This window comes from Rhamphochromis sp. 'chilingali' (genome assembly GCF_963969265.1).
Source record: "Rhamphochromis sp. 'chilingali' genome assembly, chromosome: 12".
Taxonomy (NCBI): domain Eukaryota; kingdom Metazoa; phylum Chordata; class Actinopteri; order Cichliformes; family Cichlidae; genus Rhamphochromis; species Rhamphochromis sp. 'chilingali'.
The window spans coordinates 7,097,963-7,124,823 of NC_137939.1; the positions used below are offsets into that span (position 1 = coordinate 7,097,963).

At 38.9% G+C, this 26,861-nt stretch overlaps 1 protein-coding gene across 1 annotated transcript; it reads right to left on the reverse strand.

Annotated features, from left to right (window-relative positions):
* Positions 1-10,702: 10,702 nt before the first annotated feature.
* On the reverse strand, positions 10,703-23,739 carry LOC308406599 (dihydroxyacetone phosphate acyltransferase-like). The gene is made up of 16 exons (XM_080897679.1): positions 23,648-23,739; positions 21,747-21,947; positions 21,480-21,656; positions 20,720-20,849; positions 20,463-20,590; positions 20,291-20,366; positions 17,345-17,496; positions 17,110-17,240; positions 16,431-16,672; positions 15,637-15,894; positions 15,474-15,553; positions 15,081-15,221; positions 12,777-12,876; positions 11,722-11,815; positions 11,544-11,605; positions 10,703-11,359 (listed from the first exon to the last, which is right to left on the reverse strand). The coding sequence occupies exons 1-16, from the start codon at positions 23,657-23,659 to the stop codon at positions 11,292-11,294; spliced, it is 2,052 nt and encodes a 683-aa protein (XP_080753805.1). The 5' UTR covers positions 23,660-23,739; the 3' UTR covers positions 10,703-11,291.
* Between the last annotated feature and the right edge of the window lie 3,122 nt (positions 23,740-26,861).

Here is a 26,861-nt window from a genome sequence, read left to right on the forward strand (position 1 = left end):
AGGTCCTCTTTAAAAGAGGATAGGGTGGTGATTGTTTCAAAGAATAACTTCACATCACATACACAATGATCTAAATGTTGGTCTTTAAAATATATATTTAAAAGTTTTGTGTAACAAATATTATTTTGTTTATATTAAATATCATTAAAAACATGAAAAGAATTAAGTTAATCGATCTTTAATAGATAAGTGGTAAAGAAATACCTGAACATATAATAGGAATAGGAACGGACTTATTTTGATGTTGGAGGATAATGAGATTACATTAAAAATATTTTATAAATTTATCATGTACAGGTTTCCTATGTCTAAATGTTTGGTTCATCAGTGGACACTACTGTTCTTTATTTTTGTTCTTGTTTTTCCTTTTTTAATGCATTTATTACACTTCAATATTTCAGTAATTTTACTGTATAAACATGAGCAGGTAGAAACGGAGGCTGCAAGCCTGACTGCTCATCGCTGCCTTTTGTTATCTGTTAAAGATCAGGCTCTGGCTCCTGGGCTGGGGCTGCCACGCAATCAGCTTTAACATCTTTCTGGATTCTTGGCTAGCTTTGTGGTAGAATTCTGTTTAAATCTTGCAAAGAGCTGAAGTTGAGTTATCAGTTTCATGCAGTTGTTTCTTTCTTGGATGAAGTTTGCAACTTATAATTGTACTCTTGTCCTTTTGTGAAATAAAAATAAAAGTATTGTCCTCATCACTGTTCTACAATTTTCCTCCTCCTGCACATGAACTGAAAACAACTGACTGTAGCTTAAGTGCACAGGTTGAAAAAATGTTATTTGATTTTTCTTTCTGTCAGCTTGGAGTGCCGATATTTAGGATCCTTTGTAATTCTAGTGTCCGCATAACTCCTGATTGTAACTGTAATGTAATTACTGAATTTAATACAGTAATACAACACATTACATTTCTATATTATTGAAAAATGTGATTACAGTAACACATTACATTCATCACTGCAGAGAAGGAGGACTGGACCAGGACAAAAAAAAAAAAAGTCTCCGCCCTGCAGGTGGTCTACCCTTCAGGCTCAGGTCCTATATCAGAGGATTGGGAGCTTGAGGGTCCTACACAGTATCTTCCTAGTCCTGCGCTCTTCGGCACAGAGTTCTCGAATGTTGTTGCCTGGATCTGCTGGAGCCACCCACCCAGTTTGTTCACTTTGTATAGCTACATCTTTCACTACAGCCATCTTCCTATATTAATTGATCATAACTGTTGAGGGATGCCCAAAATTTCAATTATTTACTGTGTTTAATAAGTATTAAAACTGAATTTATCACTCTTCTTCATCTCTCTGCAGAAGAAATCAACAATACTGCCAAACTACTGCCAAATGTGTCTCTTGGCTATGAAATATTTGACCATTGCACAGATACTATCAATTTCCCAGGGGCTTTTAACCTATTTTTTAATAGTTGGTTTAATCCGACCTCTGGAAGAACCACACAAGAATTTGTCCGAAGTGATAGCAGTGGTTGGGACTTATACAATATAGATTTATGTTACTGTGACTGATTATGTTGACATTTCTCTTTTACTTCTTTAACAGGTCAGTTATGAAGCTACCAGTTCAATTTTTTCAAGAAAACAGATTTTTCCATCTTTCTTGAGAGCAATGCATCCCAATAAAGACATAGCAGACCTGATTTTTAGCATTTTGAGGGAGTTCAACTGGAAATGGGTTGCCTTCCTTTATGCTGATGATGATTATGAGAGAAATGGTCTAGAATTATTTATAAAGAAAATTAAAGACACTGATATCTGCCTGGCTTATAACAAAGGCCTTGATCACAAGTCCCATTACAAAGTTGTATTAAAACAGATCAATTCACAAAACATAAATGTCATTATTGTTTTTGCACCAGAATGGACAGATGAAAAACTCCCCAAAAGCTGATTCTGTTCATCTGGACATAGCGTTTTCAGTGGGAGAAACATTTTATCACTCATCCAAGTGACGTCTTCAGTCTCAGGTGACTGCAGGTTTCCCCAACCTTATAAACAGTACATTTGCATAATGACTGAAACCAGCACCACTGAAGGAACAATGAGCTGGGAGGTCAGTGAGACTGAAGTCACTTTGATGAGTGATGTGGTTAGACTGGCTTTGTCCTGGGTGAGGAACCAGACAAAGGTTCAGAAGACCCCTATGAATACAATATCAAGGGAACAGTTCACCCTGCCCAGGATAGTGTTACCGGGGCTCTGCCCTGGAGCCAGGCCCAGGGAGGGTGGCCGAGGGCGAGTGTCTGGTGCCCGGGCCTTAGTCCTTGGGACCCGGCCGGGCACAGCCTGAAAAAGGGACATGGGCCTATCCTCCTGCAGGAGGCGCCATAGGGGTCAGGTGCAATGTGTACCGGGCGGCGGCATTCTCTACTTTGTACATTTGTCAATGAATGACCGCACATCATTGTGAGAGCGAGAGAAAAATGAACTAGCAATACAACAAAACTCATCAATAAACCAGGGCAGATAATGGTTTGAGCATGAGCTTTCTTTCATTAGTGGCAGTTTGCAGATTGATAAAGAAGTGAAACCATATTCTCAAAATCCAAACAATGAATTAGTTTAATGCAAACAATGTTAAGGCTTTACTGAATCTTTTAGCAATTTTTTATTAACCTTAAAAAACATAAAATAAATGAAAACATAAAACAAAACATTAAAAGACAGATAGGCGCGACCCTTTGGAAACATCCCATCAAATCAATAAAAATCTAAAACTGGTCCATTAGATTAGTTGGTTTTTATTTTGTTTGTTTTATGTCATAACATGAAAAGTCAAAAATTTATTGTAAATGAAGGATTATAACAGAATTGACAGAACATCTAAATCTAAACTTATCACTACTGTATCTTAAATACTAAAAGCTTTTTTTAAAGTTAACAAAAAGAGATGGTGAGATATTCTGAGCGTACTATTAGTACATTTCGAATAACTTATCATTACTACTCTATATCTTAAACTTAGCAGTAACTATGTAGGTAGGAAGAAAAAGAAATGTGAAAAGAAATGTGTGGCTGATGGATTTGCCACTTAAAGACTCTCTAATGGAGACTGCCCTTGAGTGAGTGAGAAATACTCCATCTGTGGTGTAAATGAAGACCTGTTCCACCACCCCGACACCATACCCAGTACATACAATATTAACATTAACAATTTTTGGTAGAAAACAATAAGGGAAGCGCACGGTGGGGAGGGACCCATCGATGTCAGTCTGGACTCTGTAGTACCCGCTCCGGAATCTTTGGCGTTCCTGCTGCAGTAACGAAAAGGAACAAACAGGTTAAAAATGCTTCAGTCATTAGAGATCAGAGGACAAACATTTAAAGCTGAAGTGAATACAGTGAATACATGACAGTATTTTTTTTTTTCTTGAAATATCCACCACTGATGCTTACAGCATTGTGCTTACTCACCTCTTCCTGGTCAGCCTCCTCTCTCCCATGCTTGAAGGCAGAGGTGGAGGGCTGAGGGCTGGAGCTTCTCGCCAGCAGAGCACCACATGTGGTCCAATATGTTTTTTCGGGAGGGTGTTGGAGGGATTCAGGGCTGCTGTCCTCTAGCCACTTTGTCTTCATCTTTGCCTGTCAGGGACATTCAACAACCAGGTAAACATAAAGGGCAAACATACTCAAATATATGAAGTCATGGTACAAGTTTTGTTGCGATCTGCTTTGTTTTATTCTTGCTATTATTTACAGTTAAACCATTTCAGTGTTGATGTACTGATACCCATCAAAACACTGGTGCTGAATAAATGACAGTGACTGACACTGAGATCATAATTCTGATTGCCAAAGCTGCCAGACAGGATTCAAGATGTAAAAAAAAAAAAGATTTAGTTGTATTTATTTCACTGTAAGACATTTTCTTAAAGAACTAAAAGAAGTTTTGTGGATTAAACAATAATGAAATGAAAAATATATTCTAGAAACCACTGTTCTGTTATTAAAATGTTAACTGTAGTGAAAAATATATTGTAGGTTTATGTTTTCTGTTTCAATACACATTTCAAGTAATTTTTTTATCATGATATGACACCACATTTAAAGGAAAAAGCAGAGCATTAGAAATATTTCATTTTTACATAGATATAAACAAAATGAAAACAGTTCATTTTATCTGAAGATTTAAGTTTTGTAATGCGTTTTTTTGTTATCATTATTAATATTATTTTTGTTTTGTTTTGCTTTTTTAAATTTGGTCAGTGGTTATTATTTTGTTTACCTTTAAAATTTTAAATGAGTCAAATTCAGTAACTGTGTGTAAAGGCTACAGCTGTGTGGAAGGAAGGAGATAGGTGCCAAATGCAGGACTTGCAGGACACAGAGGGATGAACTAAACGAGCTTACGCTCTAGAGAGCTGAAATAGGGGTAACAGAAAATAAAGCATAATAACTAGAAGCTAAAAAAAAGTAAGGTCTCAGGAAACTGGAAAACAAGAAATTTGTGTCCCACAGTAAAGGCACAGAGAGACAAGACAGTGAACAGAGGGAAGGCACATTAACAAAAGGTAAAGACTGGAAATAAGGAGATGCTAAAGAGCTTACAGAACTAGAAATACAGAAACAAAAACCAAGAGACTAGCAATGAAAAATCATAACAAATTTAAGTTCAATTCATAACAATAATAATACAAAACACTGGGTCACCGACTGAGGACCGTGACAGAGTGTCTGTTATATTTACCACAAGCTGCTTTAAAGGTTCAAAATAAATACAATAACTAAAAGATGCTTTTTACTCTTGTTACAACAAAACAGTGATTCAAAAGGTTTCCTTTCACAGGACTGCACAGAAAAAATGCAGGAATGTAAAAAAAATTGTACAATCTTTAGATTTGCAAATATGAATTTCAAGTTTAATTACCTGAGCGATTCAAATGAAGTGACAGTTTAATGTATCTTTGCTAGATTTTGTTTTTTGGTGAGTTAGTTTTCAACATTCTGTATTAATTATAATATTTTCATGTACAGCTGTGTAAAAATCATTGATTTAATTAATAGCAACAACAATCAACAACAAATCGTATGTTTTTCTCGTTTTAGGATTCCTGTAATATTAATCTCACCGCTAGATGGCACCACTGCACAATGTCTTTCATTCCTGAGTTCATTACGTTGCTGAAAATGTTCAAACTGTCACTTCTGTCATTACATTACATGTAAATATACAGTATCTTTGGCTTAATTTTAAAAATAGGCCTAGTCCATTCAAAACATAGTAAACATCTCTAAGACAAGTTACTCTAGTGTGAATCAAACCAGCCACTTTACAATTATTTATTTGCTTATTTTCCAACATTGTTCAGGTTGGTGATAAGGCTATTATAGGCTATTATTGGATCAGAGATCAAATGTTTTGCTTCATATTCCTTCTTTTAGTTAATTGTGTACTAATGCTATGGGGATATTTTCCTGCCTCACACTTACTCTATAGTCAGACGTAGAGATACATGCAGCTGCTGAAGGCCAGGTGTAACGTGACCAATGGATGGAGTTTCACTGATGATGATTCCCTTTTATTTTTCCACAGAGGGAGTTTGCTGGTGGGTAGTGGAGCGCCAGGGAGGAGGTCAATTGAACAGTCATATGCTAAATACTACCTGGATATTCTTGGGGGACTGTTGTTAGTTCTGATAGGTGATGATGGCTAGAAGATGACTGTTTAGTGCTGAAGCAGTGATAGGTTATTTGAGTGGTTTAATGGAATGCAGACTTGTTCAGTAAGTGTAGAGTCTAAAAGGTTTTGTTCAGCTGCAACTAAGGCTTGCAGAGGTGATAGAGTCATAATTGTAACAGAGTGTGGCAGGAAGAGTAAGGCTGTAAAGTGCAGTTTGTAATAAGCCACCCACCAGTATCTCCAGCTTTACTGGATGTCTGGCCTCTTGGCAAGAAGCAATGAAATGACCTGGTTGACCACAGTAAATGCAAACTGTATGCACCTCTGCCACTCCTCCCATGATAGTTGGGCTCACCCAGTTTGCATCAGCTCTGGGTTGTTAACACCTGATGGGCGAGTCGGTTGACAATTAAGATAACTTCTATGACAACAAATGTACAGGGTGCAAGTCAGTTGTTATATATTGAACTTTAGCTACATTAAATTAAATGATGTTGACAACAAACCTATGTTTCTCTTTAATTTAGTGAAGACTATTATTTTAAACATACTCACTAGATTATACTGCATGTAACTTAACACACTCAGGACATTCAGTCTTTCAGTTCTTTCTCTTGGAAAATTTAAATTGCGTTAATTTTACATTTAAGCATACAGCGTTTTACATGAGAAAATGTCATTCAGTAAAATTTCAGTGTGGTGTCTGTTCAGCTGTGTCGAATATAAAGCGCCTTGAGGCGACTGTTGTTGTGATTTGGCTCTGTATAAATAAAATTGAATTGAAGTCCAAAATGTCCATCAGTTGTGTGTAATAATGAGAAAAGTATTGAACAAATACTTAACCCTAACCCCTTAGTACAAATTAATATCAGCTGGTACAGTCCAACCTGATGGCCTATAAAAAGGTATCTCATTACCAGGGTGTCACACAAGAAACTTACAGTATCACGGTTGTGGATTTTGGATAAAACCCTTCATGTATGCTTTCTATCATATCTACTCATGCCTTTTTTTTTTCATTTGTGGTAACACAAATGAGGAATGCTGACCCACATCCACCCATCCACATTAAAGGGACGGCTGTGGAGCGTGTGAGCAGCTTCAAGTTCCTGGGAGTCCACATCTCCGAGGATCTCACCTGGACGACCAACTGCTCCAAGCTGGTCAAGAAGGCTCACCAGCGCCTCTTCTTCTTGAGGATTCTGAGGAAGAACAGACATCCTGGTGAACTTCTATCGTTGCACCATCGAGAGCATCCTGACCAACTGTATAACAGTCTGGTACGGGAACTGCTCTGCCTCGGACCGGAAGGCGTTGCAGAGGGTTGTGAAAACTGCCCAGCGCATCGCCGGAGCATCACTTCCTGCCATAAAAGACATCTACAGGAAGCGGTGTCTGAAAAGGGCTGGGAAAATCATCAGAGACCCCAGTCACCCATCACATGGACTCTTCACCCTCCTGCCCTCTGGGAGGCGCTACAGGAGCCTCCGGACTAAGACCACCAGGTACCGGAACAGCTTCTTCCCCACAGCTGTCAGACTCCTGAACTCTGCCTCCTGACATCTGACCCACGTTAACACATGGACTGAACATACAGACACCCACAATGGACAACTGTACCCTCAAACACACAATAATAACATGGACTGAACCACCACTCACAACCACTAGCACTTTATATAGCCTCTGTAGAAATTATCCACATATCTCACTTATCTTAACTGCACTACTGTATAGCTCTGTGTAAATAATCATTCTGTACATACGATAATTTTTAACCCTACAACTGTTTACAACTTGCATAGTTCCCATTTCTGTATAGCTGTATATCTCAGATTTCTGTAAAGTTATTTATTTCATATTCTGTATAGTTTTTCATATTTATATCCTGTTCATAGCCTGTACATACTTATAGTTAAAGAATATTCACAACATACTTCATACCGTGTACATTATAACATACCATAATAGACCCATTTCTGTAATATGCTTACATATCTATATTATTGCTAATATATATTGTAATATATCTATATCACTAAAGCACTTCTGGATGGATGCAAACTGCATTTTGTTGCCCTGTACCTGTGCATGTGCAATGACAATAAAGTTGAAATCTATTCTATTCTATTTGTGAGTAATTTTAGCCTGCTTCACTTTGTCAGACTAGTTCTATTTAAGTGATTTATTGATTCAACATGTCTGCCAGTAATCAGACCTGAGCCAAAATTATTACCAGTTCACTGGTAATAATTTGCATTTTAGATTAAACAGTTAATAGCATACAGTGGTTAAATCTGTGTTAAACCTAACACAACACACCTAAACCTAATATATTTATCATTAGCTGAAAATGACAAGTGATGGAGGAATATTTCAAACCATCCCTTCAGGAAAAGAAGCAATAAAACACTATGAAAATACCTCAGTACACACAAAACTGTATTATTAGAAAATTGTACATAAAGTATCAAAAATGAAAATGATTATTCTGTAGAAATATTTCCTCCATCAGACTCCATCTCTTTATCTTATTCAGGACATGTAAGCCATCCCCAAAGTATCTTAATATGCTGTACATACCTTTATCAGATCTATTCCTCAGTGAATTTTAAAATGATGAATATGGTTGTTTCTATTTGGCTAAAGGATAAACCCTATACTTTTAAATGAATCTGGCATTAAAAGTGCTTAATCACGATGACTCAGTGTGTATACGTCACAGGAATCTGAGTACAGTTGCTGTGTAGACGCTTTTGGATATTGATTTGTGAAAAATCTCCCAACCATTTGTTTTGTTTTTGTTTTGTTTTTTTCCATTCGCATGGAAATGATTAGGCGTAATAGTCTGTTTCTCACAACAAACTAAAAATCCAGGCAAATCCATTTAGAGTTTACAACAAAGGCAGTAATTATATATATTTGAGATTTTCTTACTGTTCTGTGTTAACTAGGAACATTTCTTCATGCTCTGACTTAAGGTACACCCTAAGCCTCAGACTTTGGGTAGGTGGACTACCTATAAACCTATATATAAGCTATAATACATATGAGTTGATATTTTCTAAGTTGTAACTACTGTATAGTGACTAGCAAAACAGGGACAACATTTCAAGGGATCCCTTGAAATGTTTCACTATAAATGCATAAAAAGATACACACAAACAGATTTATAATAAATTACAATAACAGTAACTCTCCCGCTCTTCCTCTGTGAAAAGTTTGGGCGTCATTCTTGACAGTACATTATCCTCTAACTCTCACATCAATAATATCACTCGCTCAGCATATTTCCAACTCCGTATCATCAATCGCCTCACTCCACATGCCACTGCTATTCTCGTCCATAGTTTCGTTACCTCTCGGATTGATTACTGTAACTCACTTATCTGGCCTGCCACAAAAATTCATCAACAAGCTTCAACGTGTCCAGAACTCTGCTGCCCGTATTATTACTAGGACTCCCTCTCACCACATCATCCCTATCCTGAAGCAGCTTCACTGGCTCTCGGTTCAACTCCGTATTAATTTTTAACATACTCCTTTACACATTTAAGGCTATTCATTCTCTCTCCCCACCATATCTCTCTGACTTGGTAAAGATCTCCATCCCATCCCGGTGCCTCAGATCCTCCTCTTCTCTTCTTCTTTCTGTTCCTTCATTTCGTCTTATTACCATGGGGTGCAGGGCTTTAAGTTGCTCTGCCCCTCGACTTTGGAAATCCTTACCCCCTGACCTCAGAAACATCAGTTCTTTCCCCCTTTTTAAGTCCACCCTCAAAACCCACCTGTTCAAGATAGCGTACTCTGTATAACTACTCCATGCTCTTAAACTTTGTTTCCATTGACAGTGGAAAATGCTTCATGGTGGATGTCAATCGATTCACAAATTTTACAGTAAGATTTCTTGTTACTGATGTAAATGTTTTAACTAAAATCACTTTGATGCCAAATTTGCTAAAAATCATTGAGTTCTACTCTATTTACCAGTTGAGCAGAGCCTTTCAGTCAGTGATGCCAAGGCTGTGGTTCAGGCAACCACTGCCACTACATTTAGTTGACTCTAAGGACTCTTTGACAAAGCAGTTAAAAACATTGTCGTTTAAATGGGCTTCTGTTGAAAAGTTAATTAATTATTATTATTTACTTATTGTAAAACTACCTGTTTATTTTATTGTTTTACTGTATTTTTTTATGGCACTTAATGTTCTTATTTATTTGACTCTTTATTTTATTTTGTCTATCTATAGTTCCATCCATCCTTTCTCTTCCACTTATCCAATTCAGAGTTTCTGGGGGTGAAACTGGAGCCTGTTCCAACTACCATAGGGCAAGAGGCAGAGTACACCCGGTTAGGAAAACTGTCAGGTTGTCCAGAATTCATGTTTTGCAGTTTTATAACAAAGAAAAAGTGTTTCCCACACACAGATTTTAAGATGTAGGTAAATGAACAGCTGCTAGCCCCAGACCTTTATGGCCCCTATTTTTCTTTACATAAAATGCCGCATCATGTTAGTCCAGGTTTTGGAAAATATCAGTTTTCACATGCCAACTAATCCTCCTCTATCAAAATCAATTTTGTTTACATGAAGTAGCTGTAGGATCATCTTTTTGGACAGGGACAGTAGCACAGCTTCTTGAACATCCTCTATCTCCTGCAGGTTTAGGATGTCATCAGTGGCAGCCTGGGAAAAGTGACTCTCACCTCACTAAACATTAGACATGCAGATCGTGTCTACAGTAAGGGTCCTTCTTCTAACTGCTGAGGGGTTAGAAGTACAGCACAGTGTTGATTGGTTTGCAGGGAGGGCAGGAGATTCAACTCAGACTTCTGGTTTTCATTCACTGTTGAGGGGAATTGGTGGGGAAAAACAACTATGGCGCATTTTGTTACATTTGTTTCACCTTTATGGAAATGTTAAGAAAAACAATGTCTCAAACAAAACCTGAGATCTTTGCTTTTTATGGTGTTTAGAGCCTTATTGCAACATTCTTTTACATACAACCAAGTGTTTTATGCCAAATCTTATTGGAAACCAAGTTTAATTAAAGTGCTCTCTTATTAATTTTCTCAGTTAGTCATCTATGGAAGTAAACAATACATCTATGGCAATATATTAAAAAAAACCCCCACAAGATCAGCAATGGAAAGTACAGTTATCTTAACCTAAATACCATACCATACCATACCAACTTTATTTCTAAAGCACTTTAACATAAAACCAGAGTTTCACAAAGTGCTGTACATGTTAATAGCATACGTAAAGAAAATTAAAATGAGATACGATAAAATAAATAGATACAATAAATTGAAACATGTTAAAACAAATGTTAGTATTCACCTACTGATTTTGGTTAAAGTGAAACAAAATCAGTAATAGGCCACCTTTATATTACCAGTATTTATCCTGCAGGGCGTTTAGCTTCATCTCAGTCCTCTCAGGTCTATAAAGGACAGAGTGTTAGCCACCATTCAGTAGATTAAGTCTGGCCGGCATCAAGGATCAAGTATTTTGCCTGTGAGCACAGACTGTATTTGTACCGATTTGACTGTGTAAAGATAAAGAGACCACAGGGATGACAATAAGGTAGAAGTAGCGAATAGACGGGTAAGTTCATTGGGGAGGGGGCTGTGAGCTGATACTGAGGATGAATTTATTCCACTTGACACTGAAGCCTTGCGTCAGGTGTAGTGTGGAGGCTCTCAAGAGGGACTTTCCCAGCTACAGTGAGAGAACAGGAAAAATGGATCCCTTAGTCTACCGTACTAAACAGAATAGCAAACTCAACCACAGTAAAGACATTTTATAATCAGTATATTTAAAGACAGCAAGGTAAAATAAATAATAATTCTCAAGACGCACAAAAAAAACTTTATCGTTACTGGAATATCACAAATAAACTTACAGAGTATGTCACCAGTTCTGCTGACAGCTGCTTTGTTCACTTTGTATTCCTTCTGCTGGGACCTGAGATGAGAGGAGTGCATCTGTAACTTTGGCATCAGCATTATGGACAGCTCCTCAACCAGCAAAGAAAATGAACTTAAACCAAACAGGCATGTAGGTTTAATTTCATTACTCACACCCTCAACTTCGTCACCGCCTCCAGTCTCCGCAGTGCAGAAAGAACATTTTTCTGTGTGTCAGAAGACAGGACTTCAAAGGTGCGAAGGTCACCTGCAAAAAAAACAAACAAACAAACACCCCACAAACTGTAAGTTTGTAAGTTACCAGTAGGGATGGGAATTTATAAGAATTTTGCGATTCCATTATCGATTCTCACTGGCTCCACTTTGAGAGTCGTGACCATCTCTAAGCAGCATATCAATGACATTACATTCATGCAAAGTAATTACAAATTTCCCATCTTAGTTGTGATCAGTGTTTGGATCATTACTCAAAAAAAGTAAAGTAAAAAAGTACATTACTTAATTACACCCAGGAGAAAGACATTTGTTATTCTACTCATTACAAAAGTGATCTTTCTCTAAGTATTTAGCTATGAACACAAAGCTGACAACACAAATCAAAGATAAAAAAACCCAGCACAAAGACATTTTAAAGTGATCGTCACAGTGACTCTACTCTAGAAACATGAACAGGTAGAAACGGAGGTAGCAGCCTGACTGCTCATCAGTTTGTTACCTGTTGAAGTTAAGCAGCGGCTTCACCGCAAATGAAGGCTCACTTTATCATGGTGCTGGGCTGGGGTCAGCATTTACTCAGCTTTAACGCAACTCTTGGTTCTTGGCTATTTTAGCATTAGCATGCTGTCTGTGCAGGTGCTTGCAAAGAGCCTAAGTTGTATTAACAGTATAATGCAGATGTTTCTGTTCTGGATCAGTCTCCACTTTACCATCAAGCTCTCATTCTTTTTTGCAATAAAAATAAAAGTGATGTCCATATCCACGCTGGAGACTGTGCCACTATTTTTCCAATTTGACACACAAATTAAAATCAGCTGATTGTAACGAGAGTGCAAGAATCAAAAAAAGGGACTGATAAGCAGGCTGACTAACGATTCCAAGGATTTGGGCTAATGGGAACCAGTTCTCTACAATAACCGGTTCTTGATCCCTAGTTACCAGGTGGGAGAGGTCTCTAGTGGTCAGAGGTCATTTCACACACTCAGTTGTACCTGAGAGGATGAGTTTTGTAGCCAGGTTTCGGACATCAGGTAGGAACTGTTCCTCAGTAAACACGTGATCTTCCTTTTCACACAAGTACCTGAACATCAGCTGGACAATAAAAAAAAACATTCCAGTGAATTTTAAAGCACATAAGTAGGACTCATCTTTAGTATCTCTTCAGATTCTGTGATATGAACTGCACCCCCTCTCTAAAGATGATCTTAATATATTTGTGCTGTATGCAGGCAAACCATGAAGTGCACAAAACTGTATTTGTCTTACTAAAGACAAAAAGTTTTCAAATTCTATAAATCAAGTTTTTAATACAGTTTTGTTTTATGGTCATAAAATGGCTTAGGGAAAATATTTAAATTTTATAAGTTTAAAAGATGAGAGTACAGCATGTCCTTTCATGTTGTTAGAAACAATGCCATGATTGTTAGTCATAAATATGTGAGAAATTTTTTTAAAGTGATTCATGTTTAATGACCTTTCTTAGATTACACTAAAAGGTCCATAATTTGTTGGACATTGACACTTTTTGTGGTTTTCTCCTCAAGTGAGGGAACCATCATTAGGCTGAAAAACCCACATAAACCCATCAGAGAGATAGCAAAAAAAACTTCAGGAGTGGTCAAATCACTAGTGAACAGAAAGGTTGCACCAGCTATAAAATCCACAATCAAAACATCTGAAAGATCACAGAAGACAACTTAAACTAGATTGTGACGGATCTAACCAAGTCAAGAACACTCTCAGGAAGATAGGTTTTATCATGGTCAGTGTTGAATCCAGAAAGTCTTCAAGAATGTAAACCCTCTGGAAATACAGAGGGTTTAGGTGTAGACCACTGATTACACATGTAAGAGGAAGGCCAGATTAGACTTTGGCAGAAAACATCTAAGAGATGGCACAAGCAATCTAAGGGTTTTATCAACAAAGAAATGGTCTGTAAAAATCAGTCATCTGACCTCAACTCAGAAACTGAAAGCCTCATAAACAAGAAGCAGCTGAAGGAAGCTGTAGTAAACGCCTGGCAGAGCAACTCAAGGGAGAAAGTACAACATTTGGTGTCCATGGTTTCTAGACTTTAGACAGTCATGGACGAAAATACTGCACATTCAAAGTATAAAAAAATCAGTTCATATATTTCAAAATAAAATCAGTAAATCTGTCTGCTTTCACTTATTCTTGTCAGGGTCACAGGGGGCTGGAGCCTACCCCAGGTACTATAGGCAGGGTACACCCTGGACAGATCGCCGGTCTGTTGCAGGGCTAACACATAGAGGCAGACAAACATTCGCACCTATGTGCAATTTACAATTACCCTAACCCCACTAACTGTATGTCTTTGGACTGTGGGAGGAAGCGGAGAGAACCCACACAAACATGGGTAGAAGCGAACTCAGGACCTTCTTGCTGTAAGGCAACAGTGCTAATCACCACACCACCATGCTGCCCCTATATTTAAACGGTGCAGGAATGATGGCTAGAGTGGAGCTGACACCGCTCCAACCGTGGAGCTACTTCTTTCCTGGCTCAGATTTTGCAAAATGGAACAACAGAGTTGTCAGCAACCTGCTTTATTATCAAACTAATTAAATGGCTTTGGTCACCGCTGTTTTCCTCTTCGTTGGGATCCTGAACCCTCCAGGGACATTCATAGCCATAGCTGTGGTGTCGGCAGACATATTTGGACCAAAGTAGTTGTTTATGCTGGATGCTCTGGTTCAGCAGGAGGAAACCATTCAAAAGATCCACAACTTTCAGGATTAAAAGTGAAACAGTTACTGAATTTGAGAAGAAGCAAATGCACGTGTGCTCTTTTCTTTCCAAAGATTATGACTTTTGTTTTTTTTTTGCTAAGATTTCATTCCTTTCTGTTTCATGCACAGCTTGTGATTTGGAAAGCAAGATTGTTATCTGAAGGGCTTTATCTTCACCTCAGGGCTTCTGTCACTCTATCTAGGACTTGTTATTTCTATTCTTTGAAATCTCTAATGATGAAAAAAGATTATGTGATTGCTGCTTAAAGTAGAATTAGACTCCTCTATACATCAAGTTCATTCTTTAAACAAATTAGAAATGTGCGGTTGAAAACAGTTACAATTAGTGTACGTGGCAGCATGTCAAGCTAATAAAACTATATGACAAAAGTGGTATGTGTAATCAAATAAAGTTCCAAATTAAAATTGGATAATTCTGGATTCAGTTCTGCTCAGAAAAAACGGTGTGCATAATATGTTGTTCACAACAGTCACTCCTCACTAAATACACTTAGTCACAGAGAGAGATACTCAAGTTAAAAGGACCTGATATGAGTCTAAGAAGGGTTGCAGCAGCTTCTGCAGAAAGGATAAAACTTCCAGCCCCGTTTCCAACACGATCACTTCCTGCTGACTGATGTGGACTGCTCCACATTTCTGCAGGAGTGAACATGCCTCCTCAAAGTCCTAAATGATGGAGAGACAGATATATGCAAGATGAATAACAATAAATATATACCCATGATAATAATCTGCCTCATGGTTAACCATACAAGTGTGTATGAATATGACAGTAGCAAAAAACGTAAGGACCATAAGCACAAAATTTCTTAGGTCAGCTTTTCCCAAGAATGGGATAAATGAGAGGCTACAGTGACCTTGGCCTTTGACTCAATTCATGCACAAAATAATGCTGATCCTAACAAACATGGCTGTTACCTGCACTGCCCTGCCAGGGATAAAGATAAATTCATTGGAGAAGACGTCCTGCAGGAAGCAGAAAAAGCTGAAGAGCTCATCTGTGAACAGAAAAATGGGTCACAGCTAAACAAGATATGCCCATTCATGAGACTGAGAATCTGTAACCCCACCTAACTCTTACCCTTCCGTGTGTTTTTTGTGATGTGGATGGCTGTAGCAAGTATTCCTGGACGCACAAAGACATGCAATGCCTGATTCCTGTAGGAAACCAGCATCAGCACCACTACCGCCATCCTCATCACACCTTCCTCTGGGCTCAGTGGATCTTGCCTCGCAGGGTCTTCATCCTGAACCAGGTAGATACGGTCCTCTTTATGATGGACAATGGAGTGATGAAGAGCCACGGTGGATGACATCACTTCTGAGTCTGGGATGTGTGCTGCAAAATGCAACTTTCACATAAGTTTGAGGGTCATAAGACCTTCACAAAGTCATGTGTGCGAGTGTGTGTGCATGTGTAAGTGTGCACACGTGCCTGCATGTGTCAATGTTCACACACAGGACACCTGTGAAGTGAGACAGTTCAGTGGCATTCTCTTAGGATAAGTTACTTAAAGTGTATTAATCCACTGAACATCTCCTAAGTGATTCTGGACACTTGTGCCGACTTGCATTCACCTAATCTTTATGATCCACACAGGACCAGGTCAAAAAGAGCCATTGGTGCCCTGAGGTGAGACGCTGTCACATGCACCAACAGGGAAACTACTAACCTTTCTACATTAACTGTCTGGTTGTCTAGCATTGCAGTATCCTAAGGCCACCTACTGGTTACTGAAGGGAAAGCAAGCTTCATTAAAGGCCCATTATAAGCAAAGCCTATATTGATCTTAACCCTAAGCTTGATGCTGTGGCTTTTCTACACAGCATAATTCAAATAAATTGATATCTTTGAAATCTATCTGGCCCACCCACCAGGCCAGTTCAGACGGGCCCCAAAATCCAGCACCAGCTTCCTGAGCCAGAGGGTTTTTTCTGTGAGCTGATGCCACTGCAGACCCTCTTCCGTTAAAGTTGTGAATGGAGTCTGGAGCAACAGGCAGGCCATCAGAGACCAAGGGCTGATCAAAGAGCCCTCCTCCTGGGTTCGTACAATCAAATGGGCCAGCCAGTTCACACAGTCCTGGGTCTCTGCAGTTGGCCTCTGGGGAAGATTTCTGAATAGAAAACGAGACAGATTCTAAAGTTATATACAGGCTGTGTCTTGAAGTTTTGAAGGTTTACAGTGACACAAATATTAATTTAAGTTATATTATTATTAAACTTGTTAATGTTTTTGTTAATTTGGTGCATTTTACCAAGTTATTTTGGTTTAATTTTTTATTACTCACTGTAAGTAAAACCTTTATAAAATTACAATTTTAAAATGTAAAGGTTTTTATATTCTTCAGTTGAATTACCTGTATACAACTAATGGAGATTACAATTAAAGAATATATAGATGATAAATTACAGTTATTTAAGTTATTTAGTACTTAAGACTCTATAGACTTTTTCTATTTAGACTTTGGTTGGTAGATACTCAATATTCATATTTGTACCTACAGCCATGTGTGATATTGGCAAAAAAAGAGAAAAAAATGGAAATCTGTACCTTGGTATGAGGTTGTACTCGCTCCAATTTATCTTTCCTTCACACAGCTGTCGGGCAGACAGGGGGCGGCCAAAGTTCACATGCATGCAGCCATAATCTTCCTGCAGGACTCCGCTAGCTTTAAAGAGTCCCTGCAGGGAAAGAGTGAGGGCAAGAGGCATGTAGTTTCATATCTTTTAGAAACAAAGATTATATGGGAATTTTTTATCAAGTCATAAATGAGGCTGAAACTTACGGTGATGCTTTCTTTTGGTCTGGGGACACCCAACAACTCAAGTGCAAGCAATGACTCCTCCAGCACTCTGTCATAGCTGATACTGATGGGCACCAGGGTAATATCAAACACCTCACCTTTAAAGTATGGCTCCAGCACCATGTCCATCATACCTACAGAAAAAAGGTGAACAATAAATATTAAAATTATACATAAAATGACCAGTAAACTTGTTTGACTTTTAACTCTTAAAATATCCTAAACCTAGAACAACCCTTCAATTTAAGAGAACTAAAATAATAGAAAAACATGACAATATGACCTAAACATAAATTATTAACCAGATAAAGATCTCTGTAATTAGGGTCGTGGAGAAGAGCTTTCAGAAAAGCAGAACAGAGAAAGTCCATCACATTCATATGCAATTGTAACAGTGTTTATGTTGTATGTGATTCCACTTGCCATGTTAACCACGATCTATTTGTGTATTGTGATGTTTACTGACTCAATGGTGCCCTTTTCTCATAGGCAGTGGATTAATACCACTGGCAGCGTTACAACATTGCCAGATTACGAGGGACAAGCCTGAGGTGGGTTGTATATCACAGCACTGCGCATGATCATTAGATTTTGGCATTTGTGCAACCACTATGGAGGATATTCAATTCAATTCATCCATCCATCCATTCGCTTCCGCTTATCCTTTTCAGGGTCGCGGGGGGCGCTGGAGCCTATCCCAGCTGTCATAGGGCGAAAGGCGGGGTACAACCTGGACAGGTCGCCAGTCTGTCGCAGGGCTAACACATAGGGACAGACAACCATTCACACTCACATTCACTCGCACATTCACACCTAGTGGCAATTTGAATTATCCAATTAACCTATCCCCACAAACTGCATGTCTTTGGACAGTGGGAGGAAGCCGGAGTACCCGGAGAGAACCCACGCAAACACGGGGAGAACATGCAAACTCCACACAGAAAGACCCCGGCCTGATGGTGGAATTGAACTCAGGACAGTGCTAACCACCGTGCCACCGTGCTGCCAATTCAATTCAATTTAGTTATATTTATACAGCGCCAAATCACAACATCAGTCACCTCAAAGCACTTTATATTGTAAGGTAGGCCCTATAATAATACATACAGAGAAAAACGCAACAATCATATGACCCCCTGTAAGCAAGCACTTTGGCGACAATGGGAAGGAAAAACTCCCTTTTAACAGGAAGAAACCTCCAGCAGAACCAGGCTCAGGGAGGGGTGGCCATCTGCCACGACTGGTTGGGGTAAGAGAAGGAAGATTAAATAAAAGACATGCTGTGGAAGAGAGCCAGGGATAATAACAAGTGTGATTCAAGAGAGGTCTATTAACATATGTTGAGTGAGAAAGGTGACTGGAGAAGAAATACTCAATGCATCATGGAAGCAGCAGCCTATGCCAATTGCAGCATAACTAAGGGAGGATTCAGGGTCACCTGATCCAGCCTAGCTATATGCTTTAGCAAAAAGGAAAGTTTTAAGCCTAATCTTAAAAGTGAAGACAGTGTCTGCCTCCCAAATCGAAACTGGAAGCTGCTTCCATAGAAGAGGGGCCTGAAAACTGAAGGCTCTGCCTCTCATTCTACTTTTAAATACTCTAGGAACAACAAGTAAGCCTGCAGTGTGAGAGCGAAGTGCTCTAATAAGGTGATACGGTACTATAAGGTCATTAAAATAAGATGGGGACTGATTATTTAAGACGTTGTATCTGAGGAGCATGATTTTAAATTCAGTTCTGGATTTAACAGGGAGCCAACGAAGGGAAGCCAATACAGGAGAAATATGCTCTCTCTTTCTAGTCCCTGTGGTACTCTTGCTGCAGCATTTTGGATTAACTGAAGGCTTTTTAGGGAGTTTTTGAGACATCCTGATAATAATGAATTACACTAGCCCAGCCTTGAAGTCATAAATGCACAAACTAGTTTTTCAGCATCACTCTGAGACAGGATATTTCTCATTTTAGAGATACTGCGCAAATGAAAGAAAGCAGTCCTACATATTTGTTTAATATGTGCATTGAAGAATATATCCTGGTCAAAATGACTCCAAGGTTTCTCACAGTGTTACTGGAGGCCAAGGTAATGCCATCCAGAGTAAGAATCTGGTTAGATACCATATTTCTAAGGTTTTCGGGCCCGAGTACAATAACCTCAGTTTTATTTGAATTTAGAAGCAGAAAATTAGAGGCCATCCAGGGTTTTACGTCTTTAAGGCATTTCTGCAGTTTAACTAATTGGTGTGTGTTATCTGTCTTCATGGATAGATAAAGTTGTGTGTCATCTATATAGCAGTGAAAATGTAAGCTATGCCTTCTGGTGATAAGAATATGGCCACTGCAAACTGTCTGACTGTTAATAAGAAGAGTTCAGGTGAATTGTTGCCAATGTGTGGTGATAAAACAGTCACATAATAGTACTGTACACTGGCTAGCTTAGCTAGCAAGATACTATGCTACCATAATATGCTATTACCTTTGCATGCAGCTCAAACACAGCACACTACAAATACAAAACCAGAATATGACCAGTACATATTCTGTTCTTATCCAGGTACACAATATTTATATTAATGAACTTGTTATATTAGTTTTCAGCATTAAAACATTGCCAGATTATGAGGGACGAGCCTGAGTGCACTGTGTTTAACTCACCTGCAATGAGTCAACCTGCCTGGCCAGTACATACTTAGTACTTACCCAATTAATAAATGGCAGCACTAAAAGATAAGCAAGTCTCGTCCATCATTTACTACACAAGGCAGAGTCAAGTCATACTTTTGAACCAGTCAGTTACAGCAAAGTATAATTTAGCCTAGTTACACAATGAAATTAAAGCAAGACAGAAAAAGTCCAAAAGAATCAGATGCACGCACTTTGATATCCTGGGACACACTTAAAAAAAACAAGGTGGCAAATTTGGACACTTACCAAGCTTTGGCACTAGAGACTTCAGTGTGCGACTCCTGAAACCTTCTACATAAAACTCCAAAGGAGCATATCCTGTCTACAGAAAACACATTATGCTGTTGGAACCCTTCCTTTGATTGAAGTTTATTACCAAAGATGCATTCAGGAATATGCTGAAAAGTCATCGTCTTACCCTGACAATTGTTTGTACATATTCTAAAAGCACCGCCCAGTACAGCTTGTCAGAGCCGATTGCTCGTCGGATATAAAAAGCTCCAGAGCGACGCAGAAGCCCTCCAATAATCGCCACATCTGCAAGACCTTTAAAATGGAGCAGAAGAGACAAAAATTTAAAAATATATTTTTTTGTTGCTACACTATAATTAACTGGATATAATGTAGTATGATTTAAAAAAACATTTTGTTGTCTTAATATGAATAGATACTTGCGAATTCCTGCAGCAATGACAGGTACTGGGATGTCATAGGTGAACAGGATGTAGGATATAATCAAGAAGTCCACATAACTCCTGTGATTGGGTATCAAGATCACAGGACTCTCCTGGATGGCCTGCTGCAGCTGCAGTGACAGAAAAATTAAAATTTTCCAGAAATCAGTGAAATTACACACTGCACTAGTAGGTTCTATTTGTAGTATTAGTAAGATGGAACAAAAAAAATCCTAAGTGCTAAAAAGTAAAATAAATCTAATAAAATACTGTGTAGCTAAAGTATGTTAAATGGCAAACCTCCGAATCCTACAGCAAATATATGAAAATATATGAAAATACTGGTGGTGGCCAGTTTCACTTGAGGATGCACCAGTTGTTTCAATTTCAAAGTTCTACGTCGTCATTCTCAATTTATCAGATTCACAAGATGTACAGAAAATTACACCTCTGACCTCCAACCTTGAGGTCAAGGTCAATGAGATTCACACTCATCTGAGATTTTTAGTAGATACCCCTACAGTATTAATGTGAAACTCCTACATTACTTCGTTTTCAAGTTATCAAACTCACAAACTTAGGTGTCCACGCTACCTGCCTGCTTGCCTGGTGACTACAATACTGTATCAGCCTTTTACGGCTGAGGAGTAAAAATGGTTTACTATATATATATATATATATATATATATATATATATTCATTCTACTATATATGTTGAAACAAACTGTTAAACAATTGATTAAAGTGTATTGAGTCCCGACCATGTTGAGTCCTTCCATGTTGACATAGATGCTCCTGTAGAGTCTCTTGAACACCTTGTTTAGAGTGTAGCCCATTAGCCTGATAAACCCCAGCTGCAGATTGTGAGACATTTCCTTCAAAATCCTAGAAGCATCTTCTTTCACCTTCTCCACAGATGACCCCGTCTCCATGGCAATCTAAGAGGGAATATGAGCCAAAAAGACTCACTCCATATTGGCAACGCTATAGTGTAAAGCTTCATTGCCTTAAATAAAAAAAAGACTCACCTCTTTGATAATATAGCACAGATACTGGGACTCCAGTACAGCTTTGTTGAGGTCAGAGGTGGAAAGGGTTGGGGCTCCTTTGTACGGTTGCGGGTTAAAGGTTCTCAGGGCATAACCAAGATCAGTGGTGCGCCTCCTCTCCTCCAATATATCCGTGAACTCTTCCTCATCCTTTAGGCTTGCAGTGGCTGAATCTTTATACTGGAGGAAGGAGTAAGGTTTATGTTAACAGTCGTAAAGTTAAGATGTTGGACACTTGTAACAGGATAGAAAACAACAGACCAGAGGTGTGGGCAGCAGCACAGGACACCATTGTTTGGATTCATTAGCATCACGTTTTATAGACTTTCAGCTTTAATTAAAGGAATTCAACAAAAGTATTTAATTAACTATTCAGGAATTACACCCATTTATATACACAGTATTTTTTTTCAGAGGTTCAAATTAATTTGACAATTGACAATAGAAGACAGCTCAAGTGCATTATCACAGCATTATTTCTAAAGTCGACTAAATCAAGCATACCACATCATCTGTCAAACATATTGGAGGCCTCGGTATGGCATCGGCATGTATGGCTGCCAGTGGTAACAGTTTATCAGTATTTATTAATGATGTGACTACTGATTAGAAGTACCAACATGAATTGTGAAGTGTACAGGGCTGCTCTTTCTGTTCATATGCAGTCAAATACTGCAAAATTCATTGGACACCACTTCACAGTGCATGCGGATAACAATCCAATCCCTACTGCAAAACCAACCCAAGAGTTTCTTAGGTCACGAAATAAGATTTTCTTTAGTGGCCAAGTCAATAATCTGGTCTCACCCAATAGATCATAGTTTGTTTGTTTGTTTTATGAGGACAAAGCTGAATGGAAAATACCCCAAAACAAGCAGCAACCGAAGGTGGCTTCAGTGGCTGCACTACCTTATATTTCAAATGATTTTAGTTTGTTCCATTACTTCATCGCTTTTTACCCTGTTAAACCTCTTGAATTTAAACAACCTGGAGGTCTGTAGTTTAGTCACTGTGAGTCCGTCTGATTTATAACCCAGTGTGATGGTGTACATAGGGAAAACTACAAAAAAGGGTCATTGTAATTAAGGATCCAACTGTATTTTTTTTTGCCAGAACAAAATGGTGAAGATATAAAATAAAATTTCTTTGCTACAAAAGCGGAAGCAATAAAAGCAAAAATGAAAGAACAACGAAAGAAAGAAGATGAATGACTGCTATTCACAAAGCGGGTTCTTTTGAACAATTATTTTGTAATTGTGCATCGCTATAGTTATCCAGTTAATCTGCTATTATGCTGTACTGTGCTCGCCTCACATTATAAGCAGGGGGTTGTTTTTAATTTTTGACACCCGAAATACCTTCGAAACCACTTTTGGCCTAAAGCACAAGTGACTGGAATCGAAATCACATACAGTGGGTATTTATAGTTTCTGTTTCTCTTTACAATAAGGGAAAAATACGTTTTGGGCTTTGTTTTTATTTTGAAAAGTGAGTTAAGAGAAAATAAATACCCTATAAAGAATACAAAGTTTATCGAGGAAACCCCGTAAAAAGTCATTATTTCCTCTCTGCTCTATTCTGCAGGCTGCTGTGACCTGCCAACACTGGCTGGTGACAAACTATTAAGCAACACCGGCTTACATACACTTTTTTTGACCAGCTTACGGCTGCCAGTCTACATAGGACATCCCTGCCTGCGTAATTAACAGTAAAAAACATTCCTGCTTGAAGACAGACAACAGCGAACATCCCTACAAGTTTCGTTCAGCGGTCTCCTTCTGGCTTTTATATATCATGGTAACTTTGAAAGGTTTAGAGAAAAGCGTCGACAGGCCCGAAAGAAGACGATAAAACAGACACTTTTAACACTTGCTTCTTACCGTACTCGTCATTCTATAGGGGTACTAACACGACCAAGGGAGGTGATTGGCCTCATTGACTTTCGGTTTTTGTACTTGGACGTTATCTTCGCTCAACACTTGTGATGTATGCAGCACTTCGGGGCCCAGGGCCAATGGTGTGGCTGGGTTTTGGAAACTCCTCCTCCAAATTGTAATGCTCAGCCCTCTGCTCTCAAGTAACCCCTCCGATGTTGTGTAGGATAGATGTTTCAAATGAACTGGAGTTTGTCTATTGTAGAAAAAATGTCTGAATATTTTGGGGTGGCACATAACCAGGAATTAAACGTTAACTGAAAGGCACATGCAGAGGGGGGCTTGAGCACCTGCCTCTTTCCCGATGGGTGCCCCAAGTGCCCTTTTCTTGAGTCAAAGGAGCTTGCAAAGAAAAGCGTCTGGACTTCTTTAAGTTACTTGAAGACGTTTCACCTCTCATCCGAGAAGCTTCTTCAGTTCTAAGGTCAAATGGCATAAGGCCTTTTCTAAGGCCTTTTCTTGAGGCATTTTTTTTATATGTGTGTGTGCGTGTGGAGTCCTGCCTCTGCCCCTCGACAATAGCATTTAACTATTAATTAAAAATTTGAAAAGGATCTGGCTTGCATCAGTCACATGACTACCATTAAACAGTGCACGCCCCTGACGGCAGAGGGCGCTGGTTCCAAGCCGGTGTAATGACAAACCGGGAACGAGCTCGCCAAGAGCACGCGCATTTTTTGCCGCCTGAGCGATGTGGAGCTGTAGGAGAAACACAAATTAATTGGGAGACGCAGGCTGATGCAAAGAAAACCATAGCACACAGGAGTATTAGGTTATTATGTACACGTTAGTAAGTTGTCTTGTGGCAACTTGAATTGAAATAAATAAATAGAATAGAATAGAATAGAATAGAATAGAATAGAATAGAATAGAATAGAATGGAATAATCCTTTAATTGTCCCACAAGGGGAAATTTGGTTGTAACAGCAGCCAGAAAGACACATATACAAACAAACAGTACACAGGACACAGAACAGGAACATACACATTTTTTTTCTTACATATTTACATTAAGGACAATGGTTACTATAAACAGAGTACTGTACAGTTATTAAATTAAATAAAAATAACTACAGAGAGAAAAAAGGACTCGGTCAGGTCGGAGCTGCTGGCTGCCAGCTCAGAGCGGCACCGGTAGCGTGCTGAGCGTGCTGTGTGTGCAACAGAGCGATTAAACATTACCTGTCCTTTTATTAACTGCAAAGCTGACTGCTACGTAGAAAAGGAGAGTACGACCATGTAGTATTTAAAGCGTGGAAGTACTGATCTTAGTTTGAGTTTGATTCCGTAAAAACTGACAAAAACATTAGCGTCCGCTGTACAGACGAAGAAAACTTCTTTCCATAGCAAAAATGTAACTTCAAATCTGAGCAAGCACCGAGCATGCTGCCACAGGAATGTGAAATTCACAGAGAAACCGCCGGATCCCCCCACTGACATGACCGCTGCAACACTGGGCAAACCTCCACTGGCTGCACTCCTGCTAAACAGGTGAAAATAGATTTAGTGATGTCGTCCTCATCACTGATGGGGACGACAAGGAGTACAGAGGACTGACTCAAGACTTTGTGGACTGGTGCCAGCTGAACTACCTCCAGATCAATGCCAGTAAAACCAAGGAGCTGGTGGTAGACTTCCGCAGGCACAAGCATTCTCCACTGCAACCACTGAACATCCAGGGTATGGACATTGAGGCTGTGGACAGCTACAGGTACCTTGGTGTTCATCTGAACAACAGACTGGACTGGACTCATAACTCAGACGCCCTCTACAGGAAAGGGCAGAGCAGGCTTTACCTGCTGCGGAGACTCAGGTCGTTTGGGGTGGAGGGCCCACTCCTGAAGACCTTCTATGACTCTGTGGTGGCTTCTGCTATCTTTTATGGTGTGGTCTGCTGGGGCGGCAGCATCTCTGCTGGGGACAGGAAGAGACTGAACAGGGTGATCCGAAGGGCCAGCTCTGTTCTAGGATGCCCTCTGGACCCAGTGGAGGTGGTGAGTGACAGGAGAATGGCGGCTAAGCTGTCATCCCTGTTGGACAACGTCTCCCACCCCATGCAGCAGACTGTGACAGCACTGAGCAGCTCCTTCAGTGGGAGACTGCGGCACCCACGGTGTGGGACGGAGAGATTTCGCAGGTCTTTCCTCCCCACTGCTGTCAGACTCCACAACAAAGACTTTAACTGAACAAAAACACACATCCACACATGTGCAATAACACTAAGTGCAATAATCTTTTCTGGCATCGTTGTATTTTTACTCAGTTGTATATAGCATTCGTATTCTATTTTTATCTTATTGTATATTTTTATTCTATTTTATTCTACTGTATATAGTATATTATTTTATTCTATTCTGTACAGTTGTGTACTGTATTTATTCTTATTGTATTCTAATTTTTGCGTCATAACTTTTGCACTGTCCACTTCCTGCTGTGACAAAACAAATTTCCCACGTGTGGGACTAATAAAGGTTATCTTATCTTATCTTATCTTATTTAGGAGCTGCTGAATCTTTGATTTTATTGTTTGCAGTGTATTACTTGCATCTATTTGAAAGAGTGAGTGTAAAGTTTTGCAGAAAATCAGTTTAAATGTTAAACAAATTTCTTCAAGTCAAAGACTATTGCATATAATTAAATTTTTGCTTGATGCAATGTGCATAAAATGAAAAGATTAAAACTAATAAAACAAATTAAAAAAAGACTTTTCCATTTGGTTCAATTTTATGTGATGGATTATGCAGAAAAAATAGAATTGGGCTGAAAGGTCTATGTGTTATTACATATTCAGGTTGTGTATCATGTTTTTAAAAAATAACAAAGTAACTAATTACTTTTGAAAATAAGTAATCAGTGAAGTAACAGGATTAGTTTTTTGAATAAGTAATTAGTAACTAATTACTTTTTTCAAGTAACTTGACCAAAACTGGTATTTAAGAACTTTGTTTTCTTCCATCCAGTGTTGCATTCTCCCTCATTCCACACTGTGTTCCGCCTGCCTGCCAGTCTGCCTCTCTGTTTAGTTTAATTTGTAATTCCTGTTCGGTTAGTGTCGGTTCCAGGTGTTCAGCAATAAAGCTGTTTTTTGAGTTTACCTTTTGCCTCCTGGAGTTTGAATTTTGGGTCCTCTAGTCCTGCCTGCTGCACACAGCCCATGACG

Excerpts from the sequence above, each read along its gene's own strand:
- LOC308406599 (XM_080897679.1), bottom strand. Across the intron at positions 15,222-15,473 it reads TCCCTGGCAGGGCAGTGCAG|GACTTTGAGGAGGCATGTTC; the intron begins GTAACAGCCATG and ends TCCATCATTTAG. Across the intron at positions 11,606-11,721 it reads GCGGTGACGAAGTTGAGGGT|GTCCCAGCAGAAGGAATACA; the intron begins GTGAGTAATGAA and ends CTCTCATCTCAG.